Source organism: Xyrauchen texanus, chromosome 50, assembly GCF_025860055.1.
Source record: "Xyrauchen texanus isolate HMW12.3.18 chromosome 50, RBS_HiC_50CHRs, whole genome shotgun sequence".
Lineage (NCBI taxonomy): Eukaryota > Metazoa > Chordata > Actinopteri > Cypriniformes > Catostomidae > Xyrauchen > Xyrauchen texanus.
Window position 1 is genome coordinate 18661008 of NC_068325.1, and position 19361 is coordinate 18680368.

Below are 19361 nucleotides of genomic sequence, written 5' to 3' on the forward strand. Positions count from 1 at the left end.
TGGTGTGAAGCCTCCACACGCACTATGTCTCCGTGGCAACGCGCTCAACAAGCCATGATTCGCGAGTGGACGTTTCCCCAATCTTCCTTATCAAACCACAAGGATATAACGGCACATTTACAATGATTAAACCATTTATTTTCTGTAATCAGACTCTGGGATGGAAAGGTTTCTTTATTTGAAACTTTTTAAATGGACCTTATGTCATACAGGGAGATTATAATCCATAGGTGCATGAAAGAAATGTGATCACTATGATCGATTTGAGATTAATTGTACATAAAATAGTCCATAATAATTAGAGATAATGGACCGTAAGATCTCGTGGTCAGAGTTGTGGAAAGCAGAGCCACACCGGATCCAGTTCCTTATCCGATCAGTCTACGATGTCCTCCCCAGCCCAACCAACCTTTTCTCATGGGGCCTGATAAACACCCCTGCATGCCCTCTGTGCAAAAAAAGAGGGTCCCTGGAGCACATATTAAGCTGCTGCCCTAAAGACCTGGGACGTTATCGGTGGTGCCACGATCAGGTGCTAAGGGTCATTGCAGAAGCCATCAGCACAGGGATCTCCCTCAGCAGGCACCAGCAGCCAGCACAGCGCTCAATTGCATTTGTCAAAGCTGGAGAGAAACCACCACTGAGCAGGAACCCAGCAGGGGGACTTCTGGCAACAGCCCGGGACTGGCAGCTAAAGGTTGACCTGGGAAGGCAGCTCAAATTCCCAGAAACCATCGCCACGACTACGCTTAGGCCTGACATGGTCCTCCTTTCAGAATCAACAAGGCAGGTGGTCCAACTGGAATTGACTGTGTCCTGGGAAGACCGAATGGAAGAGGGCCAAGTACGAGGAATTTGCTGGTGAATGCCGTAGCAGAGGATGGAAGACCCGCTGCCTCCCCATCGAGGTTGGCTGCCGAGGGTTTACCGGCCAGTCGCTCTACAGGGCCCTCAAGCTCCTGGGAATAAGGCGACTGCACAACAAGAAAGCCATCAGGAACATCACGGATGCCGCTGAAAAGGCATCTAGATGGCTGTGTATCAAAAGGGATGATCAGTGGATCACACATGCTACTTAGTCACAAGTCGGGGACTGATCACCCCTGGCTGGGTCGCCTGGGCGAGGGTGTATGATGTTGAAAGACCCGAAACACCCGATGACTCCAGGTTACATCACTGATGATGTGTCTAGGTTGCACCTGCAAGGTGTATGTTTAATCAGAGATGAACAGTACATAAAATAGTCCATAATAATTACACATTACAAGTTAATATTGCTCGCTGATGCTGTATATTGCGCAACCCTTCTTTAAATGAATTCAGTAAGCCAAAGGCCAAGAAGACAATATGATATTGATGTTGCCATGGAAACAGCATCCTGATGGTTTCTGACTTTTTTTCTTTTCTTATTTAGGACCACTGTAACACAGAGATTTACATTGGAGTTTTGTCTGCTGGCATCTCCATCTATAAGGACAGGGTACGAACCAGCCACTTTCCATGGTGAGTGATGTTTTAGCGTTACATTTCTTATTAAAGGTCATTTAAAGTGTACGTATCATTGAAATAACGTGCCATGTACTTTGGTAGTCATATTGCAAAGAGGTTAACCAGAGGTCATTTATATTTAGAGGTTTTAAAGGTACAGTAGCAAAAACATAATTGCTAATACACTAGTATGTAAACATGTAGACTATTGCCTATTTAATACGGTTTACACATTTTGTGCTCCAATATTATGTTTTCGGTCAATGGCCCTCATGCCGAGAGGGTTGAATTTGTTTTTACGAAAATATTTGACCTGGTTTCAGTTAACGTTTTGTTTTATCAGCTTGTCGATAAACATTTTTCTTTGATCTTTTATATTCCCTCTCTCTTTTCTTTTATCTTACAGGTTGAAAATTGTAAAAATATCTTTTAAATCTAAACAGTTTTTTATCCAACTAAGGAAAGAACTGGTAAGAACGCACTTATGCACTTACGCATTTGAATTGTTGGCTGTAAATACATGTTTATCAATAAGAAAGATTTAAAAATAATTTTTTAATTGTTTTGTTTTTCTTTATGAACACTAAGGTCACATTCACACTAATACGCGTTTGTTTGAAAACGCATGATTTGCGCCATATTTGCGCCTCTCATCCACACTAGAAGTTGTTTTTCCGGACTGAAAACGGAGGACTTATATTTTCTATTAACGCATTTTTGGAAAACAAGCACATTCAAAACGGACAATGGAGGTTACAAACTTAAATTAATTAGTGTGGACGTGGCCTTCATGTTTAAACCCCCAAACAGAATTCACAAACCTAACAATACAACCACAAAACGCAACAGAAATGTGATTGCGTGATTTGTTGTTTCCACGTATAAAAGTCCAAACTCAACCAAAGCAGTACAGATATATTTTGGCTGGCTTTAAAGCCAGTACCTTGAGTTATCAGTAAAATGCTGTTGGAACTGTGGCCTATTGGTTATTGCACATCCTCCGAGTCGTGGCGCTCATAAGGATGACGAGAGTTTGAGTAAGGCATGCATCATTTTCCAATCCCGTCTTTAATTCTCTATATCGCAGAATGAGAATAGAGAGTCTTTACTGGGCTTCAACATGATGAACTACAGAGCTTGTAAGAACTTATGGAAGGCCTGCGTGGAGCATCATACATTCTTCAGACTCGAGCGGCCCATGCCTCCCGAGAGAAGCCTCTTCCTGCAGTATTTCACCCTTGGATCCAAGTTCCGCTACTGGTGAGAAAGTTCTAACATGTAGAACGTGAGTTTGTTTGGATGTTGTGGATAACAGAGCTGTTGAAATTGATTTTGAAGCCTAAATTTATGAACGAGGTGTTTAACCTGAAGATTTTATGCCAGTAGTGCTTGGGACTAAGTGATGTATTGAATATTTATGATATATTTGATTACACAATGATGTTAATTAGCTTCTTCTTTGCTCAGTTAAGCTTCCAGAAGATCATGGCATGTGTCACACTCCCTCTTTGTTTTGCACCTCTTAATTATGGGTAAATGTTTCCTGTACTGCACTGTCACTGCTAAATCCAAAGCACCACTTCTGAAAAAAATTTAATGAAATAAAAGGTTGTTCATATGACAATATTTGCAACAGTAGTGAAGTTTTAAATAATACAATATTATTTAAAACATTACTGTTCCAGATGTTTTGTTTTTTTATTGACAAATTAATTCACCAAAGTGGCATTCAACTGATCACAAAGTACAGTGAGGACATTACTGATGTAAAAAACAGCAGCATCACTCCAACACCTTAACCTTGAGTAATCATGCTAAATTGATCATTTGCTTCTAGAAAATCACTTGCCATTATATCAAACACAGCTGAAGCTATTTGGTTCGTTAAATGAAGCTTAACATTGTGTTTGTTTTTGAGTTGCCACAGTATGCAATAGACTGGCATGTCTTAAGGTCAATATTAGGTCAAAATTGGCATAAAAGAAACTTCTCTAGAAACTCGACAGTCAATCATTGTTTTGAGGAATGAAGGCGATACAATGCTTGAAATTGCCTAAAAACTGAAGATTTCATACAAAGTTGTAACTACAGTCTTCAAAGACAAAGCACAACTGTCTCTAACCAGGACAGAAAGAGATGTGGAAGGCCAGATGTACAACTAAACAAGAGGATAAGTGCATCAGAGACTCTAGATTGAGAAATAGACGCCTCACATGTCCTCCGCTGACAGCTTCATTGAATTCTACCCGCTAAACACCAGTTTCATGAACAACAGTAAAGAGAAGACTCAGGAGGACTTATGGGAAGAATTGCAAAGAAAAAGCCACTTTTGAAACAGAAAAACAAAAAGAAAAGGTTCGAGTGTGCAAAGAAACACAGACATTGGACAACAGATAATTGGAAAAGAGTGTTATGGATCTTAACCCCGTTGAGCTTTTGTGGGATCAGCTAGACTGTGAGGTGTGTGAGAAGTGCCCGACAAGACAGTCACATCTATGGCAAGTGCTACAGGGAGTGTGGGGTGAAAGATCAAGTGCTACAGGAAGTGTGGGGTGAAAGGCCACCGCAGTATCTGGACAAACTGACTGCTAGAATAACAAGGATCAGCAAAGCTGTCATTACTGCATGTGGAAGATTTTTTGATGAGAAATCTTTGAAGTAGTTTAAGAAGTTCTGAACATTTCTTTCAAATTGTAATAGTACTTTTTCATGATATTAATGTCCTGACTATACATTGTGATCAGTTGAATGTTTGGTGAAGAAAAGTACCAATTTCTTTCCATAAGATCAAAATCTGAACATTATTCCAAACTTGTGTGTGTGTGTGTGTTACATATTACACACACATCTACATTTTCACATCATACCCCATAATTCAAAACTGCTTTTTGATAACCTAGTGAAAAGGAAAAACTGAAATATCACATTGATATAAGTATTCAGACCCTTTGCTGTGACACTTGAAATTTAGCTCAGGTGCATCCCATTTCATTGGATCATCTTTGAGATGTTTCTTCACTTTGATTGGAGTTCAGCTGTGGCAAATTCTGTTGATTGGATATGATTTTGAAAGGTGCACATCTGTCTATATAAGGTCCCACAACTGAAAATGCATATCAGAGCAAAAACCAATCCATGAGGTCAAAGGAACTGCCCGCAGAGCTCAGAGATAAGAGTGTGTCAGTGTTTGAGTACAAAAATATTTCAACTGCATTGAATGTTCCCAAGAGGACAGTGGCCTCCATAATTCTTAAGTGGAAGATCTGGCCGCCCAGCCAAACTGAGCAATCGGGGGAGAAGTCCCTTGGTAAGAGAGGTGACCAAGAACTCAATGGTCACTCTGGTTGAGCTCCAGACATCATGTGTGGAGATGGAGGACAACCATCACTGCAACACTACACAGATCTGGGCTTTGTGGCAGAGTAGCCAGACAGAAGCCTCTCCTCGTCTGATGAAATGAAGTTTAACTCTTTGGCCTTAATTCAAAGCATCATGTCTGGAGGAAACCAGGCACCGCTCATCACCTGCACAATACCATCCCAAAGGTGAAGTATGGTGGTGGTTGCATCATGCTGTGGGGTGTTTTTCAGCGGCAGGGACTTGGGGGGGACTGGTCAGGGTTGAAGGAAATATGAATGCCGCAAAATACGGAGATATCCTTAAAGAAAACCTGGTCCAGAGCGCTCAAGACCTTAGACTGGGTGAAAGGTTTGCCTTCTAACAGGACAATGACCCTAAGCACACAGCCAAAACAATGCAAGAGTGGCTTAGGGACCACTCTGTGAATGTCCTTGAGTGGCCCAGCCAGAGCCCGGACTTGAACCCAAACGTAGATCTCTGGGGAGATCTCAAATTGGCTGTCCACCGACGGTCCCCATCCAACCTGACAGAACTTGATTGGATCTGCAGAGAAGAATGCAGAAAATCCCCAAATCCAGGTGTGCAAAGCTTGTTTCATCATACCCAAAAAGACTTGAGGCTGTAATCGCTGCCAAAGGTGCTTCAACTAAGTACTGAGTTAAGGGTTTGAATACTTTCTGGATGCACTGTATAAGTAAATGCAAATAAATATTCTTCCCTGTGTTTATTTATTTAAAAAAGTCAGTAAAAAAACATGACTGGATTCATTTTTAATAGATGTTTTCTGTATTTCAGTTTTTACATTACAAATTACAATTGAATTTTGGCTGTAAAGTCTGTTTGGTCCAAATTATAGTTTCTCTTATTAAAACAAATCCTCAATACGAATGTTGATTGGTAGTCCACCGATATATCGGTTTGACCCATTAATCTGTGCCGATAGTTGCTATTTGGAACTATCCGTTATCGACAAAAATAAATAATTTCTTTTTTTATTTATTCCTCCATGTTCCTCTGTTGCCAAGCTCATCATCTGGTAAATATATAGGCTACGAAAAGCTTCATTTTGTGAATGTTTACATATGGATCCAGGACTCTTTCCTCAAGTTCTTTGCTTGAATTTTGGGTCATGACCAATTTTAAAGCTATCTATGTTGAGTCTAACACAACATTTTCAAAAATGACAATCACAGCGTTTTGTTTTTGCAGCGGGAGGACAGAGGTGCAATCCGTACAGTATGGGAAGGAAAGAGGCAACAAGAACAGAGTTTTTGTGAGGTAACACACTTGTAATAACCATTAGCTGTTAAAAATGGTGCAAACTCATTTTCTTCATCGTTTACTGATAAACAAGAGTATAGGATTGTGTATACATATTGAACACGGTCACATGTGGTGGTGCCCTCACAAAAGTTGCGGCAGTTTCCGTTCCAGCCAGTCTTCAAAGAATTTGTGAATATTTGCACACCGTTAATATTTCAGAAAGGGTGTCTATGGGGGCTGGGTATCTCCGCTAGTAAAGACGCTGACGTCCACCCCTGGAGTCGTGAGTTCGAATCCAGGGTGTGCTGAGTGAATCCAGCCAGGTCTCCTAAGCAACCAAATTGGCCCGGTTGCTAGGGAGGCCAGAGTCACATGGGGTAACCTCCTCGTGGTCGCTATAATATGGTTCTCACTCTCAGTGGGGCGCGTTGTGTGAGGATGCCGCAGAGAATAGCGTGAGGTCTCCGCGGGAGATGCGTGGGTTGATGGTCTCAGACGTGGAGGCAACTGAGATTCGTCCTCTGCCACCCGGATTGAGGCGAGTCACTACGCAACCACGAGGACTTAGAGCGCATTGGGAATTGGGCATTCCAAATTGGGGAGAAAAGAAAGAGAGGGCGTCTATCCAAATGCACAGAAATGTATGGGTACACTTTTAATTACAAATATGCATGAAATCACTCTGTCTGATCAGATGGATAAATGCATAGAACACGAATGCAAGTAAACAGGATGTGTATGTGGTTTTGCGTGTGTGTGCATGTAGATTCATTTGTATACTATACACACTATAGACAGTGACATGGATATATATATATATAGCATTTATAACTGTTGTATTAGACAGCATGTGAGATTAGGTGTTTGGGTGTGTGTTTAAAAGGGAAGGTTTGCGCCCATCTAGATCTCTGTTCTGTCAGTTTTGGTGTGTGTGTGTGTGGTCAGATGTTCTCAGAATGACACCCAAACTCAGGAAGTGCAATCAGGGCTGTGTAGCACATGGCTGTGAATGGCATGTGCACGACGAATGCACGTATGTTAAAACACACTCACTCTTTGCTTCAAGAGAAGGCGTTCATTTAAAGATGCTGAGACTGAAACTCAAGGTTTATGGTTCATCATACTTCTAGCAGGTATTTGTTTCGACTACGGCAACTTTTTGTCACTATATTATAAAATATGGCAATTACTTTCGATGCTTTTGAGGAATGTTTCATCAAAGCTTTTTTAGAGAACGTTTGTGGTTTTTAGGAGTGCCATGTGTACGAACATCATAGAACGTTTTCTTGTAAACTAGTCTTTGTTTCATAATAATTCAACTATTATTTAAAATGTGCATTGTTAGTTTACGTAAATACTAAAGTCACAGAATAAGTTGAAATAACAGCATTTTTAGGCGTTTTTATAGAAAACTTTTGTGATTTTTAGGAGTAGGCTACCCTGCGTGCAAAGATTGCAACGGGAAAGAACGTTTTATTCGAAACAATTTTTTGTGTGCCACTTTTTCGGACGCTTTCGCAAATGTTCATTTTTAACGTAAAATCTAGGACTGTCGATTTAACCTGTTTATTAAGTGTGTTTGATTTATAAAAAATATTTTAGCTGCTTAAAAAAAAAGTTAAAAACATCTTTTACTACCATCAGAGCAATTCAAGCAATTCAATTCAAGTACATGTTTTTACGAGCCGCGTCAGCAGGGGGCGTCTCAATTTGAAAATGGAATGCGATTGACTGTACAGTAGACACGTTCAATGATATGGGAATAAATCAAAACATATTTTGACTTCTAAAGCTAATTTTTGTATCGTCTAATCAATGCTTTTCTCATCTGCTACAATTATACAGTACAATATTTCAATCAAAATTTCTAAATATATTATATATATATATATACACATACACAACGGTCTCCCAAGTCTCACACTCTGCGTGCTTGTCACTTCGTACAATGCTTTTATTTTATTTTTAAAAGGAATATTTTAAATGTGCATTGTTGATTTGCTTAAATGCAAAATCGTTTTCAGAATAAGTTTAAATAAAAGCGATTTTTCGTTGTGGTCGTACGTTATACAAACGCCAACAATCCTGATTACGTTGTAAATTCTCCGATGTTTCTTGTGGTTCTGGTTGATGCTATTCAAATGTGTTTTAGGTCACCGAGTAAACCTTTGGTTCGGAGGCTCATGAGTGGTTTGGACTGGGAGACCGTCAGCAGGAACTCTCTCTCGGACGATCGACTGGAAACCCAGAGTCTGCCCAACCGTTCCCCACCAGACTCGCCCAATCAGTGAGTTAACACACTTAATGCTAATTTATAAATACAGGGTGAACAGGCTAGTTCGTTTAGGAGAAAACGTTTGGCTTCTTCCATTGTCTAAATTAGGCTTTACGCGGACACAAAAATGGTCACTGGTGAAACGTATAAAATATTGTGACATTTGTAGATGTTGCTTGCAAAATTGATATTTTGGCTGGTTTGGAATGGCTGTCAATTGAGAGATGCTTTTTGCCCACACAAGTTTAGTCAGTTTATAAAATGTAATTAATTAGTTTATTTATTTTCTCAGCAGTAACTCCCTGTTTACCGCTGAGGGCACGCGGGTCAGGCCGTCCTCCATTGGTCACCTAGTTGACCATGTGATCGATGACTCACCATGTCAGACATTCACTAATCACAAGTCTGCATCATCCACGCAGGCCAACAGCATCAGTCTGGACTCGACACCGTGAGTTTCCAATGTTTATGTTAAATATGTAAAATTTCATGTTTAAAGCACCCAAGATCAAATCTCGAATAAATAAGTATAATATAAAAAAAAACGAGATTGCATGGTCGTTGTTGCTAATTTGCTTAATTGATTAGTGACTTAGAAATATTGTGGAATCTGAAATATTTGTGTTTGTTTTACATCATAACGTTGGTGGTCACGTTATCAGACTATAATCGCAAAATGGCCAAATGTCACCTTTTATATCAGGTTTTCCTTCAAATAAATTTTGTATCCTTATTATTTTAATTCTGGACTTTATTGGTTGCTAATGTGTTTGGCAGTGTTTTTTCAAGTTTTTGTCAAGATGAAACCACATGAATGTTTCACCTAGTGCAGCTAGTAGCTAAAATGTTACAATGCTGAGACTTGGTTGTGCTTTGACAACCGTATTTGCTTTCGTGTGTACTGAAAAGTTGCAATTTAATCGACTTAATTATTAACTTAAACCTTTAAGCTCCGAATGTGTTTTTAAAGACCTCCTGTTTCAGTGGCATACCCAAAAGTAAAGGCTTATATCTCGACAAAAAAAAAGAAAAGTTTTGGTAAAATGTTTAAGAAAACTTTTCTAAATTTAATGATACATTTTGAGACTCTCAGCCTAAGAAACTGCTGAAAAATAAAACCAAAAAAATCTAAGATTAACTTTTTTCTGATTTGACATTATATAGTTCAGAGTTTAAATAAGGTAGCTAAAAAAAAATGGTTTTGTTTTGATCCCAATCGTGTCAACTGTAACGGAGTAAAATTTAGTGTTGATACAACAAAGCAAGCAAAAGTTATAGCATTACAAAATTTATTTATCCTAGTGTTCAAAAGCCTCTCCAAACAAAACATAATAATTGCAACATGCATATACAACAATCACTAAGGATATAATCTCTCTCCAAAGCATGCAGGCATGAGTAACCGATCTCATTGAGTTCTGTGTCATTTGAGTCATCATTGAGTCTGTGTCATGTACTTGGCACCAACTTCTGGTGGCCATATGTAATTACAGTGAACAATCCTCTCTGCCCATATTTGGAGGACTTCCGCCTCTGGTTGCAGTGATCTGAATCCTAATACGATTGAATTGTGTTCCATGATGCTGGACAACGTACTACATCATTTCTGATGAAATCATCTGATCCAGGAAATCTATCGTGCTTATAGCTAGATAGCACATTGTGCTTGGTGTGGATTATCTAATGATTTATGCATCCAATTATATTGCGCTCGTTATATTTATATTATATTGCATACCCGTCTCCTCTAAGTAGTGATATTTTATGATCTATTTATTTTTCGTGTAGTTATAAATGAAAACACGGCATATAAGAAACACCCGTTTACATGTAACATGTACGTCAAAGACATATACTTGGCTATTACTCGCTATATTTTTGTTTTCGAGTAAATCAATTAGGGTGCTTGTATTCTACTCTTTTAGAGCTTTCCAACGACATATGACACATGGCTATTTGATCAGTTTTATATTTTTACCAATTACATTAATATGTGCAGTGCAAAATTACTAATACATTATCAAAACAGAGCACTTCTGATATGTCTGAAAATTTCAAAGCACTTTTTCAGTTTTGGTCATAATGCCTACATGCATTGGAAAGTACAGCTTCTAAGCTTTAAAACGATACCTATTTTGTAAAAATAAAATCTTTCTTGATTTTGTCTATATACAAATTCTTAAAATAAGACACGTTTACTTGAAAAGCAAAATGCCATAAGATATTTTGTCTTGATTTCTGAACGCACAATATACGTTTGTAACAAGAATTAAACTATTTGCCTAATTTTAAACGTGTTAATATGTCCCATGACACTTTTTAAAGTACACAAGGGATGGACTGACACATTTTGTATCATCAAAGTTTCCGCAGTGATAATTAGTTCTTATTTTAGCACTAAACACAGATGCACAATCACTGAAATCTGATATCATGTGACCACACACCTCTGTCAAAATGACACATCAGTGGATAAATGCTATTTTCACACACCTTTCAGCCTGAGAATCTGCAAGTGTTTAAACGGAGGGAAATTGCTTTCAGCTTGTGGTTGGCACAGTTCAGTGTTACGCTGGTGTGAGTGATTGAATTGGAGCTGGTGAGCAAAGCAACATTTTCCATCGGAATGAGCTGTGGCCACGCATACACCACCCTCCTTTCTCAGATCATGCCACCAATCTCATTTCGCAATGTCAGAATTTTCCGAGTCCACTTTGTCTGGTATGCCATCAATACATTATGTTCTCATGTTCTGCATAAAGGTGGTTTTTTCCATGTTGTGTTTAGACTGTGATTAGGATATGAAAGAATAAACAAATGTATAATTTTCTGAAGAAAATATGAGTGATATGGGACAGACCAATCATAAGTTATTATGCAATTAGATGTAATAAAAGAAGAACAATATGCAAAAATAACAATAATTGATTGTTATATTTTTGAATGCCAAACATACTATAAATAAGTCAACAGGAAATTACATTTATTTTGTAATTCTACTACCAATGGTTTTAAAATTGATTAATATGTTGATTATTAGTTTGATGAGGAATAAAAATATCTAAAATCTATTTCTAGCATTTTATTGAAAATCAAATGCTCTCCTTCCAGTGTGCTAATTGGAAAATAATTTAAATGTACGTTATATATCGGGGGCAAAAATAGTTTTCAATTATAAACTTCAATATTAGAGCACAAACACAACTTATCAATATTGACATTCGTCGAGAACTATTTTCCTTATTGATTTTATCGATTAATAATTTTTAAAATTTTACAGTAGTGCTACATTTATTAATGTTTATTAAAAAAAAAATCACACCTTGGACAAATTATCAAAATTTATCTAAAAACTACGTTTTAATGGAGTCCATGAAGTGTGTCCTGAATTTCTTGATATTCCTAACCTAAATCATCCTTTCATACATTGTGTGCAACAAAAGTTAAAATTAATATTGCAATATGAGGACAGATTTAACTAAATTATATTTACGATTTTATCGCAGACAAAAGTAAAAAAAAAAATAATAATGAAATGCCGCATCTAAGGGGCCATTCAAACCAAACGCGTTAGATGCGGCACAGTCCATATAACAGAATGCTGGTATCACCAGCGGCATGTTTTAAAAAGTTGTTGTTCTTTTTACCTGATGTGGCGTCTATAAAACGCGTCGCTGCTGTGCGAGATGCTGAAAAAAGTGCTGGATGCATCAAAGCAGTCAAAGACGTCCATCTAGTGCATTTTTACATAGAAAGCCAGTAGAAAAAGAGAGCAGACGAACACAAAATTATGTTTGGTGTGAGCCCGTAATTATCTTCAAAGCAATTTCAAATGGAGTACATTTAATTGGGACGTTAATTAGCGGACATACGTAGCCTCAATCTACGAAATGTACGATGACGGATATCAATATTGATTTATTTAAATATATGTTGTGTGCAAAATTATTAATAAACGTCACAATAAAAGAGCACATACCCAACTAATTGATCATTCATTTTTGAGTATTTTCATTATTTGTATTTAGCAATTTAGTAGTTGCAGTCCTTAAAGTTATAATGCTAACAAAAATAGCACACCTAAGGCTGAAATTATTTACAGTAGTTTGGAGTTTATACGTGGGTCAAGCAACTACTAACATCCATTTAGTCTAAATCTACGAAGCATACGATAACATTAAATCTTTAAACAACACAAAAGGCCGAGCTTGGGTGTCTCGAGACAATATTTTAAAAGTTGACGTTCTTTTTTTACCTGACTCGACGTCTATAAAAATGCAACGTTCCTGCGCAAAACATTGTAAAACAGCTTGACCCAGCGAAACGGTCAAAGTCTAGCAATGGAAAGCGAGTGCAGACGTACACAAATGTTTCGAATGGCCCTTAATTTATCTGAAATTATCTACAAAGCAAAGTTTGAATGGAGTGCATTAAGTGGATTCAGCCACTATGGACATTCGTAACCCAAATCTATGAGCTGTACGATGCAGGATATCAACATTGGTTTATTTAATACTTGTGTGCACAAATGTTTTAAATAAACAAGCACAGACCCAACTAATTAATAATTCGTTGTCAAGTATTTTAGTTTTCAGTATTTAACGATTTAGTAGTTGCAGCCCATAAAGTACGCATGCTATCAAAAATAGATCGCACAACAACGGTCAAAGACTAGCGCAAACGCATGCAAAAAACGTATTAGGAAAGTATGAATGGAGTACACCAAGTAGGGCCAGCAATCGCTAACATTCGTAACGTAAATCTACGAACTGTACGATGACGGATATCAACGTTGATTTATTTTAATGCATGTGTGCAAATCTTTTTTAAACATGTCACAATAAAAGAGTACAGACTCAACGAATTGATCATTTGTTGTGAAGTGTTTTCGTTTTTTTTTCAGTTTTTAACGATTTAGTAGTTGCAGTCCATGAAGTAAGAGTTTTAAAAAAAATAGATCGCACACCAAAGGCTGAACTTATTTATAAAATAAAGTTTGGAATTTGTACGTTAAGTGTGTCGGGTAACTAACATTAATTTAGTCAGAATCTACGAACCATACGATAACTATAAATCGTCAGTTTGTTTAATACAGTCAATTTAGCGGTATTGGCGGATTTTGGGTTGTGTTTTTGCCCATTTTTAACCTTTAAACAACACAAAAGATGGATTGAATATCTTCTATTTCAGCGCGACAGTCGAATCGATCCTCGTCTTCGTTGTAACGGTGACATTTTTGCCCCTTTTTTTGTTCCATTATGTAAATGTCTTTGAGGCCGTGGCACTGAGCGCTGTCTGTAGACTGCAGAGTAGTGGGGCTTTCGTGCGTGCGTGCGCGTGTATTTATCACTTTGTGGGGACCAAATGTCCCCATAAGGATAGTAAAACCCGAAATGTTTGACCTTGTGGGGACATTTTGTCGGTCCCCATGAGGAAAACAGCTTATAAATCATACTAAATGATGTTTTTTGAAAATGTAAAAATGCAGAAAGTTTTCTGTGAGGGTTAGGTTTAGGGGTAGGGTTAGGTTTAGGGGATAGAATATAAAGTTTGTACAGTATAAAAACCATTATGTCTATGGAAAGTCCCCATAAAAGTGTGTGTGTGTGAGAGATATTGCTTCACTCTGAGCAACAATCCCAAGTCTTAATACTCTCCGCCTGGTATGCAAATACGCTGTGCTTTGATGAATTGTTGGAAATCTTCGCTAAACACCCAGTAGATAGACTGTGCATCCTGTTTCCTACAGAACATAAATCTTAGTTGTTGCCTAGGCTACGTTGTTTTAAGTCTGAAAATGATTAGAAGGAAAAGCACATTATGCACACATGATCCTCATGAAAAAGGCTTTTAGAACCAACTGCACAAGATAATACTTATTGAAATCTATGTGTGTGCACTCAAGACTGTTTATGTGTACATTAAACGTTTCCATTTTATCTTTATGCATATCTTTATGTTGGTGTGCACTGACAGTAAAGAATGAACAGCAGTTTGAATGTGATTTTACAAGAAGAGTTTGATATATGCTTCTCTCAGTATGTGAGAGATGGCGCTATACACTCATATAACATGCACGAGTATTCACAGAAAACACATGCATGAGTATAATTGACCTGTTTCCAGGTAAAACATGACATTTGCTGTATTATTATTATTAATATTATGAGTTCATTCATTGTTAATATTTTACGTTTTTTAATGTGGGGTTTGAACCAACACCACCAACAAATACAGTATAAATATATTGTATTTTGCAATTAACATTTGCATTAATGATCTTTCAGGTCTTCAGATGTAACAACTGATGAACAGCCGCCCGAGCTGCCCCCAAAACAGACCAGAAAAGACCCTCTCACCCACAATGGCGGATCACAGTCCCAACTAGACGACCATATCAGTGAATTATACAATGTACCTGCGGCGTCTGGAAAAAGCATGGTGCGAAAAACACTTTCTATTTCTGCGTGTTTGTGTCTCTTTTTCGGGTCTATTCAGTTTCTTTTATTGCAGAATGGAGCGGTACCTCATGACAATCTCGTCCTGATTAAAATGAGGCCAGACGAAAACGGACGATTTGGATTTAACGTTAAGGTACGGAGGTGGCTCTTCAATAACAAGCTGGTCTCAAACGGATTTCTAATATTTTATTCTATTCTAATATCAATTTGAAATCTTATTTTGTGAATTGTTTTGCTTGGAAAGTGTGCTTGTGCTACCTTTAAAACAAATGCCACATGGCTTGATTTTATTATCTAATATAATGTGTATAATATAATGTTTATGTGCTAACAAGTCAATCTCTCCTCCTCCACAGGGTGGCGCCGATCAGAGGATGCCCATCATAGTGTCCCGTGTGGCTCCAGGAACTCCGGTGTGTTTTTACCTGAAACTCGAGCTGTCAAATGAAGTTTTGTCCCATCAACATTGAGGCTGTACAATATGCCACTGCAGACTGTGAAAATGATGCTTGTTGACTAAATTGTGTTTGTTGGACGTCTGAATATGAGTTGATTTTTGATTTGATGATCGTTGTTCTGTGGTCTCATCTGCTTCTGTTACCTTTGACCTCTCGCAGGCTGATATGTGCATGCCGCGCCTGAACGAGGGCGACCAGGTCGTGCTGATTAACGGGCATAATATCTCTGAGCATACTCATGATGATGTGGTTATGCTAATCAAAGCCAGCTGTGAGGACCAATCAGGAGAGCTCATTCTGCTTGTCAGACCCAATGGTAAGGAAAATTTAGATTGGTACCCTTAATTACTTGAAATTGCATAAAGTAAATCTCTTTCTTCTATCTGTCTGTCTGTCCATTTACAGTGGCAAGAAAAAGTATGTGAACCCCTTTGAATTAGCTGGTTTTCTGCATTAAATGGTCATAAAATTCGCACAATGTGCTGAAGATAGCACACAAACAGCAATAATCTTTCATGGCTTTATTGAACACATCCCATTAAACACTCACCGTGCTGTGGAAAAAGTATGTGAACCCTTGGATTTAATAACTGGTTGATGCTGCTTTGGCAGCAATGACCTCAAACAAGCATTTCCGGTAGTTGCGGATTAGACCTGCACGACGTTCAGAAGAAATTTTGGACAAAATGTGTGAACGACATCTCTATTGGGTTAAGGTCTGGGCTCTGACTGGGACACTCCAAAAGGGGGATTTTCTTTTTTTGAAGCCATTCTGTAGTGGGTTTACTTCCATGTTTAAGGTCATTGTCCTGCTGCATCACTCAACTTCTACTGAGCTTCAGTTGGTGCACAGCCACCCTGACATTATCCTGTAGGATAACTTGATAAACTTAGGAATTAATCTTTCCCTTGATGATGGTAAGCAGTCCAGGCCCAAAGCAGCCCCAAATCATGATGCTCCCTCCACCGTGTGGTATTCATGTTGGTATGCGGTGCCCCTTTTACGCCATACGTAGTGCTGCGTGTCTTGCCAAACTATTAAACCTTTGTTTCATCAGTTCTCAAATGTGTGTCAATGTGGTCTTTGGCAAACTTCAGGCATGCAGATATGTTTTTGTTGGAAAGCGGTGGCTTCCTTCGTGACGTCCTGCCATGGACACCATACCTGTTTAACCTGTTGATACGCAATCCCCCACATGTGGTGGTGACGTCACTATGCTTACATTCAATATATAATTTACCGTCTATAAATGTAATTTATGTTAACACATTATACATCTTTTCAAAGGTCTAAGGGTTCAACATTGATATCCGATCTCTGTTTCACGATAGCAATGCTCCAGAAACAGCGATTGAGTTATTTGTGCAGGAGTACAAATGAAAACATGCAATATCAAAACGGGACTTCATACCTTTATTATGAAAAAACGATCGCCAGATGAATCCAGTTCAACACACTTGGGTCAATCGTCCATGACAAGCGTTCCTTGGAAAACATCCAATAGCACTTTTTGTCCATTTTGAGAAATATTGATATATTCTACATTTTACATGAGATCTCACCTGAAAGAATTACCCTTCGTCATCGTTCTTCAACAAACTGCAATTTGAGCAGCATTCATGTCGTAAAACTGTATATGATCTGATATATTAGAGTCTTGTAAACAAAATGAGCCTGTCCCCAAAGTCCATTTTTAAAAATGGGGCATAGTTTTATTCATAATAGCCAAGCAGTGCTGTCAGATTTAGTGCCGTCTTGAGAGGCGGCGCCTTAATTTTACTCTGTACACCGGCAGTGATTTTACAGAGAAAAAAGCTGCAGGAACCTCATTTTCTGTTCGATCATCTTCAAATTTGAAACATAACTTCTTTAGACTCGTGACTTTGAGAACATTGTATTTCTGGGTTGTCTTGGCACTTTTATTATTGTTTTTTTTTAGATTATAAATACATGTTCAGCACAAAATATTTCCATTACTATAAACTTCGGCTTCTCTAACTTTAACAAATAAAAACATTTATTAATACTGCCTTAAGTGTCATCTTTCAAAAGATACTACTACTGTGTCCATACACCAAAGGGTCCGGTAAATACAAACATTTATGTTCAGGTATGTCATTTTCATGGTTTGTGCTCAAAAAGGGGGTGCGTATCAACAGGTTAATGTTTTCCGTATAATGGACTCATGTACAGATATATTAACCAGTTCCAATGTTTCCTTCAAGTCTTTATCTGTCACTCTAGGGCTCTTTTTTACTTCATTAAGCATTCTGCTGTGCCCTTTGAGTCATCTTGGCTGGACGGCCACTTCTAGTGAGAGTAGCTATAGTACTAAATCATCCCCATTTGTCTAACTGTGGACAGATGAATATCTAAGCTATTAGAGATAACTTTGTAACTCTTTCCAGCTTTATGCAAACCAACAGTGCTTGATCGGGATCTCTTTTTTGCGAGACACGGTCCACATCAGCAGATGCTTCTGGTGAATAGCAACCTCAAAATGTTTGAGTGCTTTTTATAAGTCAAAGTCGCTCTAACCCACACCTCCGATCTAGTTTCTTTAATCGGATGCCAGGTTTGCCAACTCCTGACTCTAATTAGCTTTTGTTGACATCGTTGGCATATGGGGTTTACATACTTTGTCCAACCTTCACTGTGAATGTTTGAATGATGTATTCAATATGTACAAGAACAATACAATAATATGTGTGTTATTAGTTAAAACAGATTGTGTTTATTCATTATTGTAACTAAGATGAAGATCAAAACCAGATTTTAACACAATTTTATACATAAATTCAGGTAATTCCAAAGGGTTCAAATACTTTTTCTTGTCACTGTATCTGTCTGTCTGTATATCTGTCTGTCGGCAATCTAAAATACATTCTCTCTCTCTATCTTCAGCGATCTATGATGTCGATGAAGAACAGGAGAAGTTGGACCTGGAACGGGATTTCCAGTACATTCCTGAGACTTCAGACCTCAACAAAACCCACTTACAGGTCGACAGTCTGAAATCCTCCATTAAGCTGCTGAAAGACAGTCTGTCCAGCGGGACCATTCTTGCACAGTTTGATGTAAGTCACTTAACATTTATCTAACATTGATTATAAAATGGTTCGTTTGACTCTATTTACTTTATAGCACAAACTCGGTCAGTGGCTTTAGATCCATTCTAGAGCTTCTTTCAAGTCATTTTATTGAGTCTCATCTTCTCAAGCTTCCTTGATTATTCCCAGTTTGCTTTTTATGTCATGAGCTTGTGTACTAAGCTTAAGCTTCATTTAGTTCTTTAGACAAACTTACTGCATGTATAAATAAACAGTATCTAGTTCAAGTTAAGTTCGTGGTGTTTTTGCAAACTTGCACAAATGGACCACGTTTCAGACACTACATTAGAAATGTGCTTCATATAAGCTCATTAGAGTCTATATATAGGCTGAAAATGGTTTTAAGTTTCAAACACATGTCATTTTTTGCTTCCCTAGCAACTATACAGGAAACGGCCTGGGATGCCCATGTCATGTGCTAGATTACCGCAAAACGTCTCGAAAAATCGTTATCGGGACATTTCTCCATGTGAGTATCAGTAGATGCTTTATATTTGACAAACTAATGTTCTGCATGAATGTCTGGAAATGCTGAACTGTTCTTCTATAATGCAGATGATGCCACTCGAGTCATATTGAAGGGGACGGATGATTATATCAATGCAAATTACATCAACGTGAGCATTGCTTTGTGCTTATTACATTTTGAGTTGTAATTTTTGGCTTAAAGATAACGTATGAACAATTTGCATATAAAATATGTGTGTTTGTAGATGGAGATTCCTTGTAAAAGTGAGGTAAAGCGATACATCGCTTGTCAAGGGCCTCTTCCTGGTACCTGCTCTGACTTCTGGCAGATGGTGTGGGAACAGAGCGCCACCCTAGTGGTCATGCTTACAACGCAAGTTGAACGCGGCAGGGTATACATACATTACTCTTCAGCGCTTAATTCACATAGAAATGTTTAGTATACATAAAGAAATACACCTATTGGTCTTATTGGGC

At 38.1% G+C, this 19361-nt stretch overlaps 1 protein-coding gene across 3 annotated transcripts in view; it reads left to right on the plus strand.

Moving 5' to 3' along the window:
- Nucleotides 1-19361, plus strand: part of LOC127640932 (tyrosine-protein phosphatase non-receptor type 4-like) — a 44434-nt gene that overhangs the window by 18454 nt on the left and 6619 nt on the right. For 2 of the 3 annotated variants that reach the window (XM_052123652.1, XM_052123650.1), the window contains exons 10-23: nt 1415-1503; nt 1895-1958; nt 2576-2748; nt 6058-6126; nt 8264-8398; nt 8679-8837; nt 14674-14827; nt 14900-14980; nt 15204-15260; nt 15465-15621; nt 18211-18383; nt 18795-18885; nt 18972-19033; nt 19130-19276. In XM_052123652.1, the coding sequence (XP_051979612.1) occupies nt 1415-1503; nt 1895-1958; nt 2576-2748; nt 6058-6126; nt 8264-8398; nt 8679-8837; nt 14674-14827; nt 14900-14980; nt 15204-15260; nt 15465-15621; nt 18211-18383; nt 18795-18885; nt 18972-19033; nt 19130-19276 (1611 nt within the window). The remainder of the gene's footprint in view (nt 1-1414; nt 1504-1894; nt 1959-2575; nt 2749-6057; nt 6127-8263; nt 8399-8678; nt 8838-14673; nt 14828-14899; nt 14981-15203; nt 15261-15464; nt 15622-18210; nt 18384-18794; nt 18886-18971; nt 19034-19129; nt 19277-19361) is intronic. The other variant, XM_052123651.1, reaches the window with a different exon arrangement.